General features: G+C 36.7%; 3 protein-coding genes across 3 annotated transcripts; all 3 read left to right on the forward strand.

Annotated features, from left to right (window-relative positions):
* Positions 1–322: 322 nt before the first annotated feature.
* Positions 323–2,795, forward strand: lamtor2 (late endosomal/lysosomal adaptor, MAPK and MTOR activator 2). Its single transcript, XM_079626283.1, has 4 exons — positions 323–587; positions 1,151–1,313; positions 1,573–1,662; positions 1,760–2,795. Exons 1-4 carry the CDS (start codon positions 520–522, stop codon positions 1,814–1,816), a joined length of 378 nt encoding a protein of 125 aa, XP_079482409.1. The 5' UTR covers positions 323–519; the 3' UTR covers positions 1,817–2,795.
* A 104-nt stretch (positions 2,796–2,899) lies between these two features.
* Positions 2,900–9,434, forward strand: rab25b (RAB25, member RAS oncogene family b). Its single transcript, XM_079626282.1, has 5 exons — positions 2,900–3,186; positions 6,841–7,036; positions 7,766–7,959; positions 8,567–8,647; positions 8,820–9,434. The coding sequence occupies exons 1-5, from the start codon at positions 3,150–3,152 to the stop codon at positions 8,942–8,944; spliced, it is 633 nt and encodes a 210-aa protein (XP_079482408.1). The 5' UTR covers positions 2,900–3,149; the 3' UTR covers positions 8,945–9,434.
* Positions 9,435–10,627: 1,193 nt separating this feature from the next.
* Positions 10,628–19,669, forward strand: rab11al (RAB11a, member RAS oncogene family, like). The gene is made up of 5 exons (XM_079626285.1): positions 10,628–11,447; positions 14,081–14,276; positions 15,141–15,334; positions 16,101–16,181; positions 17,108–19,669. The coding sequence occupies exons 1-5, from the start codon at positions 11,408–11,410 to the stop codon at positions 17,245–17,247; spliced, it is 651 nt and encodes a 216-aa protein (XP_079482411.1). The 5' UTR covers positions 10,628–11,407; the 3' UTR covers positions 17,248–19,669.
* Positions 19,670–25,282: the final 5,613 nt, after the last annotated feature.

Raw genomic sequence — 25,282 nt, forward strand, 5'->3', positions numbered from 1 at the left:
TAGCGGTAAAAGCACACTTTACTCAATAGTAAAGAAAGCGCATTTGCTTAAGCCAAATTAGCATTATACCTTAGTCCTTGTCAGACCGATAAAAAAAGTACTGACATTATTTATGATTTTATAACACATTTATGCATCGCCAATATACAAGAAAATGTTTTAGTAAAAGCTTTAAAGTATTAGTTTATGTGCGCCCAAAAATGCCTATAAATCCCCTTAAAATAACATTTAATAAGAACACTGATTATGTGGTTTTTTTTATATATATATATAATGCTCCGAACACATGTAAATAAATCATCCGTGCTTTGTTCAGTTTTCTGGGGGGTTTTCTCTCTCCAAGTCTAGGCCACGGGTTTGTAGTTCCTAGGCACTACCACGACACTACATTTCCCATAAACCATCAGCGCGGAAGGAAGAAGTCAGCTGATGTTCTTGTTGTGGTCCTGGAAGTTATTGCTATAATCTCGCGTACATTTAAAACGATTATTAGTATCTTTCCCTATTTTCATTTGAATTATGTTGCGTCCTAAAGCATTAACACAAGTACTTAGTCAAGCAAACACCAGTGGAGTTCAAAGCACACTGTAAGTATATGAAATTCAATCTTTGCTCATCTCAGTAGCTTTAGCTGCCAGATACACTGGTGTACATTTCTGTTATTCAAAACATGTTCAATTAAGGTATTTTGTGTCCTTGGGTTTTGTTGGGTAATGTTGTCTTGCATGTTAAATCATTAACAAATGTCATATTCGTGCAGTAGCTCCGAACGTGATTGGAGACTTGAGTAATACTTAAAAATATCGATATGTTTTGCAATAGATTATTAAATATCAAATCAAATTACATTTATTTAAAACATCGTGTATATATAGAGAGGGAGAGAGCGCACACACTTAAGTAAATCATGTTTAAATTATGTCACACAGTTATTTTCTGTGTGAACTCAAGGATAACTGATCAACATACATCCACTAATAACCACCCAAACAACAGTTATTTAAAAAGTCACTGAGCAAAAATGATTAATAAAACTGAAGTTCTGACAAATTTTGATTGCTGATGTAATTTGGTGTTCATATAATTTTTGGCTTCTTTACGAGTCAAAGTCATATAATATGAAGTGTTTTTGTGGTGTGTTTTATATCAGGTTATTGAACAACGAAGGCTCCCTGTTGGCGTATTCTGGATATGGAGACACCGATGCAAGAGTCACTGCAGCTATTGCCAGCAACATCTGGGCGGCTTACGACAAAAACGGACACCAGGCCTTTAATGAGGACAAACTGAAATTCATTCTGATGGATTGTATGGTAGGAATGAAATTGTACAGTTGGGTTATAGTTAATGATTGTGAATGTTGATCTTTGAGATGTGCAATAACATATGCATTATACAAGATATGCACAAATTTAGCACCGCAGCTGCTTTAGGCCATTGCTTAACACATGGGTTATAATCCTTTTTTTTAGAAATGAAACCATACCAGAAATAATACTAACATGATGAACTACTGCTGTTGCAGGTGTTTATTTTTCTTTATAATGCATTTTATTTTCTCTGTCGTTACAGGAGGGAAGGGTGGCCATTACACGTGTTGCAAACTTGTTGCTTTGCATGTATGCCAAGGAGACAGTCGGATTTGGGATGCTTAAAGCCAAGGTGTGATGTGGTGTACATGAACTCTCAATTACTAAGGCTCAAGTTTACTTTTTATGTTTTTTCTTGAACAATCATAAATGTTTTTTTATGTTCACAGGCTGAGGCTTTAGTGCAGTACCTCGAGGAACCACTAACACAAGTGGCAGCGTCGTAGGATGTACTTTTAATGTGTGGAATTGAGTACAAAATAATATCTATGCCTTTATTTATTTGCATACTCCAGTTGATTGCTGTATCAAATTATGTGGCGGTTAAACCCAAAATAAGTATTTGCATAAACATGAATTAATACATTTGAACTGCATTTCTCTTTTTTTATTTTATTTTCCTTTTTGTTTTGTTTTATTTATGTCTCAGGACTTTTTACAGTCAATGATCAGGCTGTGTCTTATGAAAACTTGCTTCTGCCACATAATAAAAACACAAATAAGGTAATTGCGATTTTGTTTGGTTTTTTTCAATCTCACATTGCTGACTTTTTTTCTTCTTTTTTTCAGAATTGCAGATTTATATCTAGCAATTGTGAGTTAATAACTCAATTTTAAGAAGAAAGTCAGAATTATGAGAGAAAAAAGTAAAGGAATTTTTCTAAAAAAGAAAAGAAATTCCTCTCTGAATTTCTCCAAATAAATCACAACTGCGAGTTATAAAGTCTGAATTGTAGATATAAACTTGCAATTGCAAGGGGAAACAAATCTGAATTGTGAGATAAAAAGTCGCAATTACCTTTTTTATTCCGTGGCTAAAACAAGCTTCCATAGTGTTGTGTCAACCATATGAAATAAATAATTTTTTTGTTACATGTTGTTGTTGTTTTGACTTATTTAAATCGCTTTTTTTATGTCTGAAACAATATTAATTGAAACAAAAACTTACAGAATCAGGAATGTTTTATGTGTTTTATTCCCCTAAACATTGTATATATTGCAATGTGTCTAAAGATATATTTTGAGTAAGTCAGTTATATTGAGTAATAATATTTATGTTTCAAGCGATGTTTCAACCATGTAAATCAAAATATGTACCATGATGGGAGGGGCTCTTCCATGGCAAAATGCCTTCCTGATCTTGGGAGAGACTGCTTAAAAGAAATTGATTGGTTGTGTATGGTGTGTATGTCGTCTTTTCATTGGCTGAGCAGGTGCACGATTGCACCCAGTTTCATGTGACTGCACCTGTTCTCGCCTTACCTGTTTGACCTGACTTGAGCGACACTAAAGTCACGCCCACCTTCCCCAGGTACGGCACATCTCATAGCGGAACTGCCAGGCTAAATAACAGAGCTAGTTCCTTGTACAAACAAGTGAACTGACCACCATAAACAGTGGGATTTCATTTATATTTAGTACCGTTTTTCTGCTCTTTTAGGTCTGCCTCTGTATCATAGAGCGAGGAGGAAGCTGTCATTCTTGATTCTCCTTGGGATTTTGACTCATGCAGCATTAATCTAGATTAGTGAAGATAGATCTGCTTACAAGAGTGGCATTATGGGGTCTGATGAGGCCTACAACTTTGTTTTCAAAGGTAAGATTTGACACTTCTGTATAGTTACAGTGGTAATGCATGATAAACAGAACTTAAACTGTCTTTCAAATGAAGTTTAATTAGTTTCATTATCAGTATGCATTCATCCCACTGTTTTTGCTGTACTTGTAGAGAATGTCACTTACTTTGCACATTGTTATATTATACAAAAAAAGTTTTATCATTGGTTAGAAATACCTGCAATTGAATTCCTCCTTTTAGTAAAGCTCTGAGGGTTGGTTTACCACTAAACAAATGCTGTCCTATAGGTTGGTTGAAATCTGATTTCCATGACAACAAGGGTTTGTTTACACAAGATTAGTGAGGTCTTGTTACTCAATATAGGAGGGGAAATAGTTGTACCTGTTGAAGAAGCCCATTGTGAAACTGTGATCTGCACAAATGAAACCAAACCACAGCGACTACTTAAAATGACCTGCATTGGGTGTTGCGCGATGCAAGAACAATGTGTGTTGCAAGAACACGGAAACAATTTAAAAGAAGCAAAACCGTGATCATTTGAAGGGCCAGCTTTAGTAAGTTTATCACCTGTCCTGATGGTCTAATCAAAAATGACATGACAATATCAAACACTTTCAATACACACATATAGTTGTGCATGAGTACTTCTTATAGGCTACTCTAATATACTTAAACCTTGTGTATTTCTCGTTTTCTAACACTTTGATGTCAATAATTGTCCCATTTCCTGACATAAAATGATAAGTTAATGTCATAATTGCCCTACATGGGTGGAGTGTTGACTTTACTTCTGACTCGTTTGAGTCATTCTTGTTTGCACCTACAATTACCAGGGTTTTCATAAAGTCAAGTGTTAGACTGGGACTGACACACTGTTCATCCAGAGTGGGTTTTTTTCTAGAAAATTAATGCAAGGATTAGATCTACTTCTGTCGCAAGTTTTAATGAACAACAAGCCTGTACAATTTCCTCATCAGGATGCCGATGTGTGATTGCATAAGACATTAAAGGCAGGATAGGCGATTTGTTCCAGAAGCATTTTTTGTAATGCTGGATGAAAGTCTCTTCACGCCCTAAAAGCGATCACTAAGTTAAGTGGTCTAAATATAGTTATATGTAGAAACAATATCGTCTGTGGAAGATGTAGGACGATAAAATGTTGTTCAATCATTGAATTCGGTCTGAATGCAATGATACGACATCTTACCTGCCTGTCAACGTATGTATTTTCATACCTCCTCGCACCTGCTCGCGCAGACATCACACGTCATCAGAGCGTTTCATGTTATGAGTTAGACGACAGTCACCGAGCACTGCAACCGAAACAGCAGCCGCCTTTAAAGGAACACGCCGACTTTTTGGGACTTTAGCTTATTCACCGTATCCCCCAGAGTTAGATAAGTCCATACATACCCTTCTCATCTCCGTGCGTGCCGTAACTCTGTCTGACGCTCCCACCGCTAGCCTAGCTTAGCACAAAGACTGGAGGTAAACGGCTCCAGCTAGCACACTGCTCCCAATAAGTGACAAAATAACACCAACATTTTCCTATTTACATGATTTATATAGTCACAGCGTGTACAAATAACAAGGTCACATGAGACACATCTTCTAACTGTATACTGGGATCTATATTCTCAGAAGGCGAAGCTCTGCTACTTCTGCGGAGCCTGAGAAGCCCCGCGGTGAGGAGCAGAGAGTTCGCTCAGAGTGTTGCGCTAATCACTCCGCAGAAGTAGAAGTGCTTCGGCTTCTGAGAATATAGTTCCCAGTATGATATGACCTTGTTATATTAGTACATGCTGTGACTATATAAATCACAATATGTAAATAGGAAAATGTTGGGGTTATTTTGTCACTTATTGGGAGCAGGATGCTAGCTGGAGCCGTTTACCTCCAGTCTTTGTGCTAAGCTAGGCTAGCGGTGGGTGCGTCAGACAGAGTTACGGCACGCACAGAGATGAAGAGGGTATGTATGGACTTATCTAACTCTGGAGGATACAGTGAATAAGCTAAAGTCCCAAAAAGTTGGCGTGTTCCTTTAACAATTCTTCCTGAACCAAAACAACAAGCTTATGCTGCGTTCACGCCATAATTACCGTAATTTGGAAGAGATGGAGACCCGCGACGTTATACTCGGAGCGGTTTGTAACTCAAATTTATGCGTTTCAATGGCAACACTATCCACGCCGAAATGAATCTGCAGCAGTCAGGTGCTACAGGTCAGTGCTCATTAAGTTGTTTATGTTCATTATTATTCTAATGTTATGTGTTTGAGACATGAGGTAGTTTAACACCGTCTCTCTTGACGCTTTTGTTTGCTCCCTGCTGTACGCGTTCATGAGGCTTGGCTTTGGAAGCGTTCTGAAGGGAGGGTGGGATCTTATGCTTTCAAAGCTAGCTCGCTATTGCTAGCCTCTCCACAAATCGCCTACCCTACCTTTAATGTTGCACTTTAAAAGAATAATACTTACATTGAAACATGACTTGGTGTAAAATGGTGGAACATTGTAAAGATAAATAACCCCTACTTTAATTTCTCACTCTGTAAATGGCTGAAATGAATTAAATAATGTTTATGACATTAGGGAGAAGTGGTGTTAACGTTTCTCACTGGATAGAGATGCATTTATTCATTTGGCAGAAGCTTTTATCCAAAGCAACTTATCAATTTGTTTGTTCTCTGGGACTTCAACCCATGACCTTTCACTCTAAGATAAGTCTGTAAAAATAGGGCCCATATATCGTGTTAATATGACGGATTTTTCAGTTGCACATTGCATGTTCTTTTAGGTTAAAGGAAATGTCTGTAAATTTAATGAACAATGTCCTGGCAGAAAAATACCATGTGCCAATTCCATTCGTTTTCTTTCAGTGTGTTTCTGTGTGCATTTATCTGTATTTTACAACGGCTTTATGGTTTCCTGGCATTTGTGTAACAGAGTATGGCTCTTGCAATGCCAAGGTCATGAGTTTGATTCCTAGACAATGCATTAAATAATAATCTTGAATTCAATGTAAGTCACTTTGGATAAAAGTGTCTGCCAAATACGTTAACATAAATGTTTTGAATGTGGCTTATCCAATCAGAATTTAAAGTCAGAATCACTCCTTATTATCAAAAAATTTCCCAATATCTTGCATTCAAAAAAGTCCAAGACAACACATATTACATTTTGGACAATTGCATCACGAGTCTGTAAATGTCTGGTCCTTTAATCCGCAACTAATCATCGATTTTACACAAACAGTGTTGCTAAAGAGTGTAGAAATGCTAGCAACCAAGACTTGCTATATTGTCCTCTTGCCATAAGGCACCCATTGAACCGACCCATGAAAAATTTGTGATTAACACCATGATTGTTTTGCAGTGTTTACTGAGTTCACTAAGCAGTGTTTGTGTTTAGTGCAATGAGTGCCCTATGCCAAGAGGACACTATAGCCATGACACCAAGTCTTAGTTGGCAGCATTTCTATACACTCCTAGAAGAAAAGGTTCTATATAGAATCTTAAAGGATTCTGTCAAGCACTTCATGGAATCTTTTCCCCTTATAGAACCGTTTTTGGCATAAAGTAAATAAATAGAATCTTTTTATTTAGAACCCTGCTGAATCTTTTTTTCTAAGCGTGTAGACTCTGTGACTCATATGCCCCTCCATGTTTTGTTGCAGTGGTTCTTATTGGAGAATCTGGTGTTGGCAAGAGCAACTTGCTGTCACGGTTCACCAAGAATGAATTTAGTCATGACAGCAGGACGACCATCGGAGTGGAGTTCAGCACAAGAACTGTGAAGCTAAATGGTCTCACCATCAAAGCTCAGATCTGGGACACTGCCGGACTGGAGCGGTACCGGGCCATCACTTCTGCGTGAGTTTTGCATGCAACATTTAAGGACCTTACAAATGGTGCTGCTAAACAAGCAAATAAGCCCCTAATTCACCAAAAATGGCAATTCTGACATAATTTGCTCAGCATCATGCCATGGTTTACTTTCTTCTGTGGAACATAACACTTTATTTTTATTTTTTATAAAAGTTAATGTTGACCGTAGCTGTGGAGCTCAAAAATAAATAAATAATAATAATATTTTACTCTATTAATTATAATATAAAGTAAAGTAAAATAATAAAGTAAAATATTTGTTTTAATAATTTATAATATATATATTTGTTGGTAAGATTTGTTTTTAAACAAGTCTCATATGCTTATTTATTTAAAAAATACAGTAAAAAAAAAAAAAAAATGATTACATTAAAAAAAAAACGTTTTCTATCTTAATAAAGAAAGGTACATTTTCAGCATCATTACTCCAGTCTTCAGTGTCACATGATCCTTCAGAAATCATTCTAATATGCTGATTTGCTGCTCAAAGAACATTTCTGATTATTATCAATGTTGAAACCAGTTGTGCTGCTTACTTTTAGTGTATTTATTTCTAACAGCATATTTCAACACCTGTTGCTATTCAATTAATGTCTCACCTGTCATTCTAGTTCTGTCATTCTGCTGCATGACGTAATGTTTTATGACAGTGTTCTATTCATTCAGAAAAGGAAGTAAATCCAGTCACCTGACCTGATATGATCTGTGCTTCAGATATTATCGAGGAGCAGTTGGAGCCCTACTAATCTACGACATCTCAAAGCACTTGACGTATGAAAGTGCCGAGCGCTGGTTGAAGGAACTCTACGATCACGCAGATACTCATATCGTAGTGATGCTTGTGGGCAATAAATCGGACCTGGCAGCAGTACGGTCGGTTCCAACAGAGGACGCAAAGGACTTCGCAGGTCATTTTTGAAGACTGATTTATATATACAACTTTACTGTATATATGAATTGGCACCTCTGAGTCCAGACCTTAAATCAATTGAAAGTCTTTGGGATGTGCTGGAGGAGACTTTGCAATGCACCTCTTGGTGGAAATAAATGTTGTGATGTTATTTCCATCAAGAGGTTCATCAGTTTTTGGTCAAGATCTTGTATTGTCAATGCAAGAGTCCAGCACTCTGTAAAGTCTCCTCCAGAACATCCCAAAGACTTTGAATTTAAGATCTGGACTCAGAGGAGCCAATTCATGTGTGAAAATGATTCTTCATGCTCCTCACAGCCATTCTTTCACAATCTGAGCCTGATGAATCATGACATTGTCATCCTGGAATATTGCCATGATGTGTCTTCCTACATGAAGAAATGAAAAGCTACACACTCCAATTATGGTTAGAAGAACTGTTGCCAAACATAATAATCACTGCAATGATGATCAATCATATAGCATTTGCCTATTTAAATCCAAACAGCGACCTTTTTTTTTTTGACTGGGCAGTGTATATATGTATTCCAGCAACCACAAGTTGATTTTTATTAATAATCATAATTTTTTCTCCCTCATTTTAGAAAAGAATGGTCTTCTGTTTATGGAAACCTCAGCTTTGGATTCAGTAAATGTTGAGGCAGCATTCAACACTGTGCTTGCAGGTAGGCTATATATACTGTGTATTCTGAACACATCAGACCTTATTTACATGTACTTTACATGTGTTCCTCGCCCTCTGGATTTCTCCTCTTCAGTCGGGCTTGAAATAGGCCTGGTGTACACAAGCACTTGGCTTCATTATCATAATCATGTTGTCATTACTGTGTTTCTCAGAAATCCATAAAAAGGTGAGTAGCAAAGAAGTGACCCGAGGCTCCATCAATGCCGTGACGTTGTCCCAACCTAATGCTCCAGCAGACGACACACAGGAGAAGAAGGCCTGCTGCAAGAACATGTGAAAGAACCACATTCTGGATGTTCAGAAGGACTTCACGAGGGTCCCAATGTGGACTTATGAATTCAGCTTGTACTGATATTATTAAGAAAGAACCAGTATGGTAAAAAGCAAAAGGAAATCCATTTCATTGACTTACATAGCCATATTTGTATTCCTAAATATTAGGCATTTTAATATTGTCAAGTTCTACAAGGATTCATGTAAATTTTACATCATATTAAAATGTTTTAATTAAAAAATATTTTTCCCTATATGTTTCCTCGTAGTATAGGATATTTTAGTTTGTATTATTTTAGAAATGTCAAGCCAAACTTTATTTTGTATTTTTACTTGCATTAAGCAGACGCTTTTATCCAAGGTGACTTACAAATGAGGAATACAACAAGCAATTCATCTTACTCGACTTGTTGATATCAATATATGCTGCAGAAATAACTTTATCACTGTAATTACTTGATAAGATTGAGGAAAAAACATATTTGTCCCTTTACACAATTTTTTTTCACATTAGTTTTTAATTTGATTAATTTAACACGCCTAATGAAGATAATTTTAAAAAAAGCATAACTTATTTTTATTATTTAAGACTAATCAGCACTAAATCAATATTTTGTGTTATTAAAATATATATATAAAATATGTAAGCAAAGTGCTGATTTTTATCTGCATTAACTGTAATGAATGTTTGACATTTTGGCATGTTATATTGTCATTATCATTATGATAATATGATCACTGATGCTGGAGGTGTTATCAATTGCTGTTGTTGAAGCAAATAAAACAAAAAAAAATCCAGTATGTCATTTTCCCATAATAATTAAACCAGGACTATGAAAGAAAAAGATGTCTGAATTGTTTTTCCAACATGAATTTCAAGTGCAGTTTGAAAAAGATGCACCCCCCCACACACACACACACACACCATCTTAATTTTTTTTTCCAGAATATAAATACGATCTCAGATGTCAACATTTGTGAGATTAAGTCAAGCGAAGGAGTTTTGAGGTTAATTTATTACATTTTGTGTCTTTGGAAAATAGTGATCTATGACACTGTAATATGAATTGCCATGGTCCCAAGTGCCATGTTGTGACTACTGTTATTATTTATAAATGTAATAATTATTCCAATTAATGGGGTTATTATTCGGTATTCCATGAATTAGATGTACATTTCAGTCATCTTCCATTTCATTAAAACCTATAGGTTAGTTGAGTGAAATCATTAAATTTTCATTCACAGTGTTGATATTATGACATCTTCAATTACAATATGCAATTAAATATGTAAATATTCATATGCCTATAAGTCACAGAACAATTTTTTATTTCAAATTAATCTCTTTTACTTGGATTATGATTTGTCTGTCATTGGTTGTTCAATTATTCAACTAAATTGTCAAAATAAAAATGTTAATAGAAGTTTATTTAGTATTTTACATGAATGACACTTTAAAATTTATAAATATTAATAAGAATTGTATCAAAAGTAATTTATACATTCTGTAAAGGTTTAGCCAGGGCAGGGCCTGCCAAGAGTAAAATGGCCTCTTTGAATAATTTTACATTTTGTTCTTTAACAACTAAATTAGCAAATGTTTCTATTTATTTCCTATACTAACACATGCATCATCATCCTGCATGCTAAACAATTTCATAAATTAATCGGAAATGAAAGGGCCAAAGGGGCATTCTCTGTTTAGTCACTGAAAGGTGCGCAGCCCTGCCTCCTCATTGCCTCCTACGTGGCATTTTCAGGCCCAATCATCCTCTGTAAAGCATGAGTGAAGTCACGCTGTGGAATGTGGAAGAACTCATCTTACACACACCTGTAACGCTTTCTTTTAAGCCATTTTTCAACTGTATTGACAGTCTACCTCGTGTTTTATTATACCGTATATTTTTATTTAAAGATGTATACGTTGTATTTGAATTTATTATACGTTGTGTTTTCCCGACAACTATAAAAGACACACCTGTGACGTTACACACCTGTGCGGAAGCCCAGTCTAACATTTCATTGGGTGACAGAGGCACACTCGTGTGATAGAAAGTTTTTCTGGCCAATCAGATCACCAGAAAGGCGGGGCTATATCTCAGCATGATGACGTAAGTGTGTGCCTTAAGATGAGACAGCAGGGCGAAACTTGGTTGACGTAGCACAGCAACATCGTATCAAAGTGTAATTTAGACTTATCAGGGATCTGTTTTGCTTGACGATTACATTATATATAACTGTCGACAAAAGGATATATATTATATAATTTTGTTTTTGATTCTGACTGTCTTAAACGTATGAAGTGCGCGCGTAATGAAGTGCTCGTGATCAGCTGATGCGTCTCATAAACAAAGTTTTTTTGGCCTTGTAATAAATATAAGAGCACATAGTGGTTCTCAAGAAGAGCATTACGTCTTAATATTTGAAAACACGGAGTTCTTATTAAGCCGGTAAGAAGATTAAAGTCATGACGGGCAGAGAGGACGAGTATGACTATCTCTTTAAAGGTGAGTCTACCACGTTACTACACTTCCAGAACAGCTGACTTTCAAATGAGCTCCTGCATGTCGTCTTCATAGGCTGCATGTCTCTATTTTGTTATAGGAAGTCTGCTTTTTCTATTCTAAAACACAGTTTAGCATATTCAACCTGTGGTTTGCAACATGGCTACTGTTTCAAGCTGGTCCAAGTAGGTCAATAGCTGGTAGACCACCTTGGACTAGCAAAAAAACAAACACCTGGTCATACCAGCTTAAGGTGGACAAGCTGGTTTGTGGGACATGGTGGCAGGTCAACCATCTAATGCTCATCTTACAGCAGGGAGAAGCAAGTTACCTGTTCCACTACCATGTTAATATGGATTTTAATGGCAAATACTTAAAAAGGCATAAACGTATACATTTTAATTATTTCTAAGTGTTGTTTTTTTGCTTGATTTTATATAATACACCACATGATTGGCTTCTCTTAATGTGATATAATTTAATATAGATAAGATATTTGATCTTATGATATGGAAATGGACAATTTGAATAGGCTATTTAATGCAATTGTCACATGGAAAAGGAAAACATTTTTGTCTTGTGTGTGTAAAACTGAGTTTGAGGTTTCATTCAATAGTGTGAGCAGATAAGCACAGTTAAACTGGTAAGACCTGTATAAATCAGGTCTTTCTCCGGATGGGTTTGCATTCAGGAGATTTTTAAAACTATCTTACCCATTTGATTCCTAATACAGGGAAAACTATCTGGAAGATTAGATCATCCATTTGTCTTAAGAATTTCTCCATAATAATTGATTAATCCGAATACTAATGATATTGACCTCTTTAACTTCTGTGGTGATTTTGTCCTTGGATTCGACACTTCCATTAGTCGTAGTTCTGCCCTCGACCTCCGTGTGTGTTTAAGATGTCCGTGCACCTTTGGCTGTTTGATCATGAATCAATCAGTGCTGTTCAATCACTGCTCTGCTCTTTAAACATGTCCTTCCACTAGTTTCAAAACAAGCAAAGTCTTTGTCAAAGTGCATTCCTGTGTGTTTAACGCAGACCATTATCATTAGAACAAATGTTAATAAGTTGACAGCATTAGCCAAGATTGGTTTAGATTTAAGTGAAATGGAAATTGTCTTTATTCAATCACCTTCAGGTCATATTCTGGTCTTGTGAAGTTATACAATAACTTTGGGTGACGAAGATACTGAAATACAAGTTGTTATTGATAGCCCTTGCATACACTGAAGCTTTCAAATCTTATTGACTTCCACGTTCAGAAGTAACAAATTCAAAATTCTTGAAGGCAAAAACAATTGGTTCTCGCATGTCCAAACTGAACGTCACATAATAGTTTGTAATATACAGATTTGAGAAGTGTGTGTGTGTCTGTCTCATTTATGTCGCCAGTCTTTATATGAAAAATAAGATTAACCCCCGGTTTCAAAGACAAGGCTTAAGCTAGTCTCAGGCTAAAATGCATGTTTGAGTTGTTTTAACTGAAAGCAACTTGCACTGACATATTTTAAAATATGTCAGTGCCATTGTTTTATCTCAAGATGCACACCAGTAATGTGTTTTCTAAGGCAAGTTTATAAAAGCTACTTAAATGTCCTAATTGAACTCAGGCCTAATCCTGGCTTAATAAGCCCTGTCTATGAAACCAGACTGATGATTCACTTTTTGTGTTCTATGGACAAGTTTGGAAGGACACAAGGGTTGGTAAATACATTTAAGTTCAGAAACCTCAGGCACAAATTATAAACTAATGTTCAAAAGTTTGGGGTCTGGACAATTTTTAAATGTTTTTGAACATGTAAAGAAGTCTCTTATGCTCACCAAGGCTGCACAAAATAACAAAATTGTCAAATATTATTACAATTTAAAATAACTCTTTTTCTAATTGAATATATATTTGAAACACTAATTTATTCCTGTGATGTCAGCTGAATTTTCAGCATCATTACTCCAGTCTTCAGTGTCACATGATCCTTCAGAAATCATTCTAATACACTTATTTGCTGCTCAAGAAACATTTATTATCTTTATTAATGTTGAAAACAGTTGTGCTGCTTCATATTTTTTGTGGAAACGGTAATGTTGGAAATGGAATGTTTTTTCCAGGATTCATTGGTGAATAGAAAGTTCAAAAGAACAGCATTTATTTTAAACGGATCAAATTTTTACATTGTTATAAAAAATTCTATGTAATGCAACCTTGCTAAATAAAAGTATTAGTTTCTTTAAAAAAAATCGTACTGGCCCCAAACTACCTGAACAGTAGATTAACTGTAAATATAATTTCTTAATAATATATTACATTTTTGCCTCTATCAGCGGAAGAGAGACATTCCCAGTATTTCATAAGTCTGCCTGTGTGGGTGAAGAAGGGAGTTGCTCATTGGTCTTGCCCTTTTCACTCTTTGTTAAAAGCTTTGTGGAAACACACCCTCTGTGTGTGAAACATTTGACTCTAATTGCTATTGTGCGGTGGAGTCATGGCGGTTTTAACCCGCGCACAAATGCAATCCGCTTGAAAGAGCTCTCACAGAGTCATGTGTGTCTCCAGGGTCAATAACACGCATATAAAAGCACTATAAAGTTGAGCCAGTTGATCTCACGCACCGGTGTCCTTGTCATCCGCAGTGGTTCTGATTGGCGACTCTGGTGTGGGCAAGAGTAACCTGCTCTCTCGCTTCACTCGCAATGAGTTCAACCTGGAGAGCAAGAGCACCATCGGGGTGGAGTTTGCCACACGCAGTATCCATGTGGAGGGCAAGACCGTCAAAGCCCAGATCTGGGACACGGCTGGACAGGAGAGATACAGGGCCATCACATCAGCGTAAGTGTCTTTATAAAAGCAGTCAAGACATCAGATAATTTATGTCCTTTTTTACACACACACACACACTCTCATGCACACACACTGACACACTCACACTCACACTCTCACACACGTAATGTCTCTATTACCTGAGAAATCACACCTAACAAAGATCTGTGGGAATGCGTGTGCTGAACCTTAAAAATGTTAAATAACATTTGGAAAGTATACGCAAATAGAGACAAAAAGCATAATTTAAAGGCCATGTTATTACACGTTTTTATGATTTTTTTCCCATTTTTGTGGCACTTTCATCATCTATAAAGATACAATGTTATGTCCCATTTGGCATCCTTGATGGCAAATTCTTTCATGTGCTATATGAATCATTTTAATTAATTCTGATTTTAAACAAATCAGTTCTGTTTGTAGGCATTTCAGTTCAAAAGAAAAGCTATAAATATGACTTTTCAGGTCCATCTTATTTTTCAGCATAGAAGCTATTTTCTGTATATGTGCAAGTGCAGTAAACGGTAAAATGATATAACAAATACCACCTTCAAAATCGAACAGCATAGCAGACTGTAGCACACCTAACATAACTGTAAGCGACTGAAGCCAGAAGCCTTGCACATTCAAGTAAAAAATGACCCGCTCTTATGTTTTTACTGTATAGTAAGTAATGGGATGCCGTAGACTCCCGAGTACTAAGGGGCCGTTGAGTGAGCTTGTGCTTGATGTACGTTCAGATAAGATGAAGACTCTAATAACAGTAATAATCACATGAACATTCTTCTTGGTAACCAGCACTTAGGTTGTAGAATAAATTGTGTATATTTTAAAGCCTAAATAAATGCATCTTTTCAATGTGTGTATTCAAAGGTATTACAGAGGTGCCGTAGGAGCCCTGCTGGTGTATGACATCGCCAAGCATCTGACCTATGAAAACGCTGAACGCTGGCTGAAGGAGCTGCAGGATCACGCTGACAGCAATATTGTCATCATGTTAGTAGGGAACAAAAGCGACTTGCGCCATCTGAGGGCTGTTCCTATGGATGAAGCCAAGGCGTTTGCAGGTTAGTGCTGGGGGAAGATAGTTAGAAGTGAACTAATTCTCATGCAACTCATTATTAAGATTTTCAGTTGAGTCATTTTCTGGCAAATCGAATGTATAATTGATTAAGTTACACCTAAATACAGTTTGAATAAAACTACACCCAAGATACATAGTAATTAATGGTTGCCTTTAGTTAGACATTTCAATATAAAAAAGACCTAATGTCACGTGGGGAAAGAGACTTGTACACTACTGTTCAATAGGATGGGGTCAATAAGAGTTTTTGACAGTAAAGACAGTAAAGCCGCACAACTGTTTTTCAACTTTGATAATAATAAGAAATGTGTCTTGAGCAAAACAGTATATTAGAATGATTTCTGAAGGGTCATGTGACACTGAAGACATGGGTGTTGTTATATTTACTTAATATATTTTCAAATAGTAATTGAATTGAACCCATGACATTGGTGTTGCTAGTGCTATGCTCTTAACCTATTAACCTTTTTCTCAGTTATCTCAAGTACTGAATGTTAGTAATCATTTTTATAAATGTTGCATGCTACTTTTTTATCTCAGAAGAATTAGGGTTTGCTAGCTGGCATATGTTCTGTCTAGATATTTATTTTTAAAAAATTATTTGATAATGTATTTGAGAAGCAAGATATAAAGTAAAATATATATATATATATATATATATATATATATATATATATATATATATATATATTTGTGTGTGTTTAGGAGATGTGAAGTGCTCTGTTGAATTGTGTGTGTGTGTGTTACAGAGAAGCATGGACTTTCTTTCCTGGAGACGTCAGCGCTGGACTCTTCTAATGTTGAACTTGCCTTTCAGACCATTCTTACAGGTCAGTCCCGAGCAAATCATCTAAAAGCGTGAATCTCATTAAAGATGTCATGTTTCGTTAAGAACATTCTCATTACTTTAATGAGAAAAGTAGTGCTTGAATAGAATTTAGATGCATTGTCATAATGAGAATTTGGGGGGCATTTTTAAATGACGTTTATTATTATTTACATTTTAGGGTGAAATGTGACCTAGATATATTGTCATTACTATGTGAAAAAATCAAATTCTCATTGTTGTAGTACAGAAATAAATCATCCAGAAAGGCTTTTAAGTTTTAATTAAAAATACTAAAGCATAATAAATACAATCGGCTACTTTAAAAATGTAAATTGTTTTAAAAATATTATTATTTTGTCACATCACATTAATGACAATTTGGGGTTGAGAAAATCTGCTTTGTTAAAAGTTTCTGCTTGGTCATGAAATGTATAAAAAAATTAGTATAATAGAATTGTAATTTTAAAAAAAACAGGAAACATTTTTCTTTAAATAAAAAAAGTGTGAAAAGGTATAAATGTGACATTTGATAGAATCTCACAAAAACTGGCAAATGTAGAATGCGTTCCAAAACCAGTGCTTGTCTGTTATTCATTATTGCCTCTAGATGGCAGCAAACTCCCAGCCACAGAAATCCTCAGCTATTCCTGTGAATGAGTGAAACTGTGTTTTGAGGTCAAACTTTAAAAGTGTGACCTCACAGAAATACTGGTTTGCTTTTTGCAGTTTTTCTTGTTTATTTTTGTTTGGCCTGGGAAGTACCTCTATTCAACCACACAGTGTTTCACAGTTACATGGTTCATTTCTATGCGTCACAATGAACCGCGACTGAATTTGTTCCACTGTCAATAACATACCTTGTTAGATCACTTTTATCAGGTCACTCTCCGTAACGGCGTTATCTCTGCCCGACTCTCTCTCACACAGAAATCTACCGTATCGTGTCCCAGAGGCAGATGTCAGGGCGTGGTGAAGACAGCTTCTCCCCCAGCTCCAAAGTGGTTCCCATTACTGTACAGCCTACACAGAATTCTGGCAAGCAGGGCGCCTGCTGTCAGAATAACTGAGCTGCTACAGCGCCGCCACGGGATCCGGGGGAAATCGACAACTTTTGTTGACCGTGACTGCGTTGTATTCCCTGCGCGTGGTGTGGTTAATGTATGTAACGGACTTACTTGGTTATGCCCAGAATCAGTGAGTAATAATCTTCAAAATTGGACAATAAGAGATGTTGAAATTCAATGGATCAAGCTTTTTCTCAGAACTAAGAGGCCATGCTTCTTGTTTCAGACTAATTCGAAATGAGCAGGTAGCTGGTGCGCTCAGACGTGGCTCTTTTTGTCACTGACAGTCTGCTTACAACCAATGGGCAGGAAGAACGAGAAAAAAGTGCTTAATGTGTAATGCTACCTTTAAATAACTCTTGAATGGTTTCTGATCACAATAGGGATTCACTAGTGAAATTATATATTTGTTCCTTCAGTGCGCCACCGCAGATGTAGTCTGACAACTCTTTCATGCATCTCTGCATCCAGAGAAATTCACACTGGTCATCATAGCGCCTGTTCGGTCAATTCTTACACAGACGCCGCTGTAACGGCTCTTTTGTATTTATTGAATGCAAACATGATCTTGTTTTACTGTGGTATTTTTGCTTTCTTTTGTCATGCTTCTGTGAATGTTTTTTTTTTCTTCCATCACTAGATTATTGATCAGAATTTCTCAAGGGTTTCTCCTAGTCATGGCACTCATTTGTAGAAGCGCTGGGAGTGGTTTCTGTGGATCAGAGTACTGTTAATAGGTTAAGCTAATCGACAGATGTACGTGCTGTGGTGTTCGAGTATAAGAGTGTCGTCTATTCAGGGTTGGGAATTGTTATCTGGTTCTCAAAAAACAAAACTCACCAAATTATATGTCTGTTATAAATTTTTGAATGTATGCATTCTTTTGCATCAGCATAATAAAATATGCGTACAATATATGCATCAGATCTGCATTAAACTTGTCGGATGGCATTGCGATCATTATGCATCTTATTTCTTGTCAGCTGTGCATTAAAATCAGCAGTAAACTCTGATTTTTTGTTTTGTTTCCGGCTTTAAAACAAGTTTGGAAACTCACTTTTTTTGGTATATATTTCTAATGTGAAGCCTCCTCCAAAAAATTATGATATATTTTATTACCGGTCTGCTGAAATGATCTAATAATTTTACAACAGATTTGTTATGAGGGTAAATAATGTAATATACATTTTCCAAACATTTTTTTGATTTTCTTTGAAAAAGAACCAGAATCACAAGGAAGAGTTCATCTATAAATTAAAAATGTTCTCAAATTATGATCACATTTTTGATTTTGTGTGAACCATTCCTTTAAATACCTACGATTCCCATCCCTACTCAAAGTACAGATGCGGGTCAGACATTAGTTCTGCTTTATATCTTTTTGTTGTGCTTTCTGTGGCTCACTTCACACTTGCATGATTATTCTTGCTTTAAGCTGACTTCTGGGTGTCGTCTTTGACTAATAGTCTTTTTTTCTGCTTGGAAAACGAGTGGCGGGTGGAACTGGGTTCTCTAAGCGGAGCTTCTGTCATTGGGTACATTGACCATATTATATTGCAAGGCAGGGAAACTGAGGGCTTGTGATGTACTGCTGAGGTTTTCTTACTGGAAGCGAATTCCTCTCTGGCCACCCTTGTTATCTGCTACATGTAACCCGAAGAGCAGCAGGTCTCTTGAGATCTCACTCACTGTCCCAGCTTTTCTGTCTTCTACGCTTTTGGTGTGGTTTTATCTTTGCGTACGTTTGCTGTGGCGTTTATATCCCCCTCGTCTCAGGATGGGCCTGTCGGGGTCGTGCTTTTGGCTTGGTATATAGTAGTGTTGTAATTTGTTCAAATACACGACACAAGGTGCTTCCCTAAATGCCTTGCCGGAAAGATTAATGCTAATGCCATCAATCTGTTATGCTGAATATCAGCCGTTTAGCTGGAGACGTTGATAATTACTGCTTTGGGAAGATTTTGTCATCGTGCCTGTTCTTTTCCCAGTGGGACTCCTGAACAAAGGCTCTGAATACGACAAATACATTTATACATTTTTTCAATGAACATGGATGTTTATCAGCTGTTGGGTTTTTTAACGTGGGTTTACATAGACACTCGGAAGCTTGTGTGATTTTCAGGGTTCCCACATCTTTTGACCAGTGACTTCCATGTGACCTTTCCGGTCGTTCTTGAATACTGGATAAGCAAAATCATGGTATAGAGAGATTGCACTCACAACACGCAATTTCTAGTTGATGAAATATTTATGAGCGTTTTGAAATGTTATTAATTTCCGTGACTGTTCCAGGTGAATTTTTTTAAATTCCCTGATATTTCCATGAATGTGGGAACCCATGAACACATCTATTTTTAAAATATTTGGTGATTTTTCTGTGTATGTTAATGACATTTATGAATAAAATCAGTTTTGTTTCAAATCATCAGGTGTGAGACCAACAGAATTCAGGATAGCAGTGACCGATTATTCAGTTTGTTTTATTAGAAACATTTACAATACAATTTCTTGAAAGTAACCAAAGAATCAAAACTAGTATGGCATAGATACATTGATCAAATATCAAAAATGAAGGTCACAAAGAACATGTTCTAAGGAAAAAACCTGCAGTTTGCGTGCCCCGTGTAGACACGATACTGAATTATGAAATCAAAACGACTCGTGGAGTATCGGCTAGCCTCGTCTATGATATGGCAAACCCCTCGTTTATCAACAATAAATTGAACACTAGTACCAGGAGATGCTTGACCAAACTAATGCACTAATACCACTATGAGAGCTGTATGAAACACTTCTACTGTGCTGGAAGCTACCAAATACAGACTGTCGGACTGGAGTAACTCATCCCAAGCGAGGTCACACCAATGACCATCCTAAATCCCCCCCACCCACCCACCCCCCATGTTCCTGTCTGACTGAAATTGAAACCACTACACAACTATCATTGCCACCACAGAGCCAAAACAAAGTCGAGATGCGTGTTCACCATGAAGTAAGTATTGAGAGACTATGCTTCTCAGTGTAATCTTGTAAACAATAGTTCACCGCTTTGACGTGTTTGAGACACTCTCGGTAATAATGAACTAATCATCAGCCCTTGAGTGTAGTTTGTACATAAGCCTCATTTGTATGTGACAAAACAGGTTGCCAGTTAAGAGATGATACAAGTTACATGCAAATAACGGTATTACTGTGAGTGTGCTCAATTGCATTCCGTTCACATATCTGGAAACAAATATGACGGAATGTCTGATTTGCAGAAAAAAAGTGTGATTTTAGTTTTTTTTGTTTTTTTTTTAAAAGTTTTGTCATGCATATTTTTAAACGACTGGAAATCGGAACGTCATTACATGTAGTTGAATTTTGCTTGTATTACTATGCACAATCATTTTTCTGTTTCACCCTGTTATACTTCAGCCTGTTATCGCTTCATAACAATTGCATTTAAAAACAAAGCAATTTAATAAAAAAGGAAGGGACCCTTTATTCACTCAGCTATGAGGTGTTAAAGGACAGGTACACAACACTTCGGAGTGCTTTAGTATGCAAAAACGCGGTATTGAGGCACAAAGTTGAAGTGACTAAAATTCCCCCGAATGCTATAAAATATTTCTGCCGTCATCCCGTTGTTAATGCACACGGTAACACGGCACGTATCTGACGTTTTAAAATATAAGCCTTTGAAACCCCACCCCACTCGTTTTAAGCTGTCAGAAGTGTGAAGGATTTTTCTAACTTTCATAAATAAAAATTCTATAGTTTTAATCATTTTAGTAGAAATCAACTTCATGCGTTTTAGAAATATATTAACTTTTTAATTTATTAATTAAAAAACAAAACGTCTTGAAGTTACTTATAAATATGTTTGCTTCATTAAAGATATTCATAAATAACATCCAGATACTGACCTCTTCCTCTGTCTATGAAATAATAATGCATGTTAGCAAAATAGAATCTTACGAAAGAGCTATAAGACATTTTTTTTTTTTTCCTTTTAAGTTGCTTTGTATAAATGCTGTGAGGAAGAACCTAAACAAGATATGGTGGTATTTCTCTAGTCATGAATTTTGAACTTAAAGCTCACTTTTGATAAAGAAACAAAAGGCAAAATTAGACATTGGTTGGGTGGCCATTTTTACATTCAAATACATTATTTGCCCTTTTGTACTATACTGAAAGGCATTATAATTGCTTAAGTGCATCATGTATATGTTCTCTGGTGATTCTATGGAACGGATGCTGCAGTGTCTACAGATAAACACATGCAGCTTCGCTATCTGCTATGTTAGAACATATATATTGTTCGCCTAGTCGGGCGCATAGAAAATATGAACAAATCTAAAAATGCAAATATATCCGTTATGGGAATGCAGTAAGGGTACAGTTCAGCTCATAAATTTGCAAACCCCTTGACAAATTTTAAAATTGCATTTTATTATTTTTTATCCCTAATGCAGATAAGAAATTCCACAAGACAAAAATGGTTCACATGCCTTTGTTTAATATCACGTGTTTCCTCATCTATAGCATCAATGACTGTTTGTAATCTTAAGCGATAGTTTTGAGTCTCTGGTTTGTCCTGAGCGCACTGGTCTTGACAAACATCCCCCAAGTTCTTTGGTTTCCCAGCATGCTCTGCACATTTTGAGTTCTTCCCCACAGCGGATATACGATGCTGATCTTCAGCTTTGACACTCGGGACAATCGAGGGACTCGTGCAGCTTTCACAAAAGGCTGCAAACAATCATTGATGCTCGAGTATGTGAATTCTGAAGGGAATTATTATTATTAGTGTCAAATATTTTGTATATGGCATCATCAGGGCAGTACTAAAGACAAAATACAATTTTAAAATGCACCTACACAGATTCTGCTAGGGGTGTGTAAACATATGAGCAAAAGAAAACTGTACAAATTGGGGTATTTGTGCATTAGATACTTTATGTTGGGTAAGAGAAATATGTTTGGAAAAATAAACTGGTATCATTGTACAGCATTACATTTAAACACCAGCTGTAGTCCTCACTAAAGTTCTCTGTAGTACAAGTGGCTCTGTTATATTTTATCTACACAGGCTGTTCAAAGGTAAATAATGCTCTGTAAAATAATTTTCCAGCATGCACAACCAAAAAGAAGCGAGAGAAGCTGTTGAATTGCAACTATTTAACAACACCACGTAATTACTGAGAGAGAGAGAGAGAGAAAAAAGCAGAAGCGGAACGATTCACAGTGGTTCTTAATGTTAAGCTTCACGTTAGACAACACATTCTTGTTAAACCTGTTAGACCCTAAACTGGACCACTTTTCCTTGTGAATCTGTTGTCGCACGTTGTGACCACTCCCCCCTCTCGATCAGAATGGCTCTTTGCATGAGCAGTTATTATTTCGGATTAGGCATAACAGTAGTGCCCTTGTCATTCTGAAATTATGAAGGAATTTGCCAGTTGAAATTAATGGAATGAAAATGATTAGACCGTTCTGATATGCATTTTAAATATATTTTTTATTTCTTATGAGCTGCTCTTACATGCAGCGTGTCCTGTCGATAGGGTGTGTAGAAATGTTTATATTGTCATAACTGTATGCATTCAGTATAGGCATAGCAAAAGCTACAAACTAAACTATATATGAATTAACTGATTGTGATAACCCTAATTTTTGGTTATGTATTTTCTGAAGAGCTTTCAGATTTTGGGGCATCATTACCTTCACACTTTATTTTTATTTATTACATTTCTATTGGGATGATGCCTTACGTAATATTACAAACTAGCAAGTAGGCTATTAAAGACTATTACAATTGCTTATATAGTGAAATATATTCAATGATATGCCTATGGTAGTCAGTCTTTATTATATATCTCCCTAAATGTCAATAAATATAGTCTTATTCCTATCAAATAAATAATACTTAAAAAAGGTTTTGCTGTGATTGGCTGTATAAAGTCTTTGACAGTTAAAATGTCTCCCTTTCAAAGCCTGTCTTGAATAAAATCTCGCTCTGAATACTTAAACTGCACCTTCTCTATTGATTCAGGTTACATTCTTTGAACAATATCATCACTCTGAAGTTGCGACATTTGATTAAGAAACTAAACTTTTGAAGCGCTGCATTTTCAAATTGGGAAAGTCGTTACTGCTTATGTTTTGCTCTCAAAAAGGGCTTTAATTGTGTAAAATACAATGTGCATGGCTTTAAACAATTCTTAGGGTTATCAACCACTGCAAAGCATTTCTGTAACAGTGCATTTTCAGATAAAGATGAACTGATATCTTGTTTTATTAAGTATTAAGATAGTTATTGCTGTTTCCTGCGTCCACTGACCTGGTGACCTTAAAAGAGGCAGGAGAACAAAATGTGGTTTATAGCCAGACAAATGTTCTGAATCAGATTCTGAAATTCGAGCTATTACGGTTTGCATAATCAATTCCTTTTTCAAAATGCTTTTGGTTTTTATATATATTTATATATAAATGACCGAAATGCACAATCATACATTCCTTCAATGGATGAGCGTCTGTCCCTGATCAGTGCTGGGGATTTGAAGAACCAGAAAAAAAACCTACGAAAAACCTCTATTCACTAACGTCGTATTGGCGTCCTTTCATTTAAAGGAAATGAAGATGCTATTTCTAAAGACTGCGACATTTAGAAAAAATGCTAAGTGACTTGTTAAAAATGCGCTATCCGTGCAAATACAACCAACTAACCCAAAATATAACCTAAGTGCATTAATAACGGTAATATTTGCCATTTGAGAAATGCACTAGCTTTTCGATTGCAAATGCTGTTTGCGTTCTTAAAAATAAGGTGCTTTTAAGAGCTTTAATTTTTTAAGCCTTTACAGTTTCGTTTCTCATATCTGAGAGTTACTTAAAGGGACTTGAAATATATTTCGATTAAAGAAAGTACCTTATTACATTGACACTTATAGAAAGTACTTGTTCTCGTAAACAAAAGAGCAAAACAAAAACACTGTCAGGCGCCAACGCGGCCGTAATACATAAAAATCAGAAGAGGCGAAAAACTACTGTAACAGTCAAACTGAGCGTCAAAAGTTTTTCAGAAGTAATATTTAAGATGCTAATGGCTCAAAGGTAAATCGTTATAGTAAGTTAAATACAATCACAAGCTTACCCTAGCATATCTTCTAACACCGCGCACATGTGGCAATGGCGCAGAGAGGCTTGATGGGGGAAAAACTGACCCATTTCAAACAGAGTTTCAGTGGCTCCATTCTTTTGTAGTGGCCTTCTAGCGAGAGGGAAAAAAAGACAGTTTCCCAACCTCCGAATGCTCTAATCCCCTATTCCGAAATCCCCTAGCCTGCAATGAGACAGGCAGTGTGTGTGTAATTTGATTCAGCATGAGCGGCCACCAAATTGGGCGTTTCCCCCCCCCCCTGCTTTCTTGTCAATTACAATTGTCTGATTTCATTGTGGAGTTCAAGGTTGCTCTGCGATTGGCTGCTTGTGACCGTGCACTGGCAGGGCTGTCTCGAGGGGGTCACGACAGGATGTCCCGCACATGAAGGAAGACTCCATGGAAACTTCGACGGCCTGCCTATCGTGCACATTAAACGAGGAATTCGGTAAGTTGAATTAAAAATGCTTTGGGTCTATCTCGTCACTCTCTACCCAGAACGGCAGGATTTCTCTTTGAAATAAAATCAGCTCTTGAATTTTTTTTCACCCCGTGGCAGGACAAAAGAGGCCCCCTTTCTCCCCATTGGGAATACCAGAATGGGGAGAGCGAGAGAGAGAGAGAGAGGGCGATCGACAGGAGGGGCTCCAGCTGCACCTAGTTTAGCCCCCTGCGTGGCGTCCCGTCCATCCTCATTCACGCCACTGTACGCCACCCCTCCTTCCTACAGCAGTTGCTTTGCACCTGGACTCTGATGTATGGCTAATTATCAGCTCCTCCTAGGGCAGGCCATGTCGGGGCGCTCCGGGGATTGTACCACCACTGCGACAAAACAATATACTCTCTGGGAGGAGCTCTGTAGTCTTTACAGCGTATGATACACGGAGCAGCGAG

The sequence above is a fragment of the Phoxinus phoxinus genome (assembly GCF_949152265.1).
Source record: "Phoxinus phoxinus genome assembly, chromosome: 10".
NCBI lineage: Eukaryota > Metazoa > Chordata > Actinopteri > Cypriniformes > Leuciscidae > Phoxinus > Phoxinus phoxinus.

Bases quoted from the DNA above. Each gene is read 5' to 3' on its own strand.
- rab11al (XM_079626285.1), top strand. From the start codon at position 11,408: ATGACGGGCAGAGAGGACGAGTATGACTATCTCTTTAAAG. The intron at 11,448-14,080 runs GTGAGTCTACCA...TGTCATCCGCAG, and splicing joins GTATGACTATCTCTTTAAAG to TGGTTCTGATTGGCGACTCT. The intron at 15,335-16,100 runs GTTAGTGCTGGG...TGTGTGTTACAG, and splicing joins TGAAGCCAAGGCGTTTGCAG to AGAAGCATGGACTTTCTTTC.
- lamtor2 (XM_079626283.1), top strand. From the start codon at position 520: ATGTTGCGTCCTAAAGCATTAACACAAGTACTTAGTCAAGCAAACACC. The intron at 588-1,150 runs GTAAGTATATGA...GTTTTATATCAG, and splicing joins AGTGGAGTTCAAAGCACACT to GTTATTGAACAACGAAGGCT. The intron at 1,314-1,572 runs GTAGGAATGAAA...CTGTCGTTACAG, and splicing joins TCATTCTGATGGATTGTATG to GAGGGAAGGGTGGCCATTAC.
- rab25b (XM_079626282.1), top strand. From the start codon at position 3,150: ATGGGGTCTGATGAGGCCTACAACTTTGTTTTCAAAG. The intron at 3,187-6,840 runs GTAAGATTTGAC...GTTTTGTTGCAG, and splicing joins CTACAACTTTGTTTTCAAAG to TGGTTCTTATTGGAGAATCT. The intron at 8,648-8,819 runs GTAGGCTATATA...TGTGTTTCTCAG, and splicing joins ATTCAACACTGTGCTTGCAG to AAATCCATAAAAAGGTGAGT.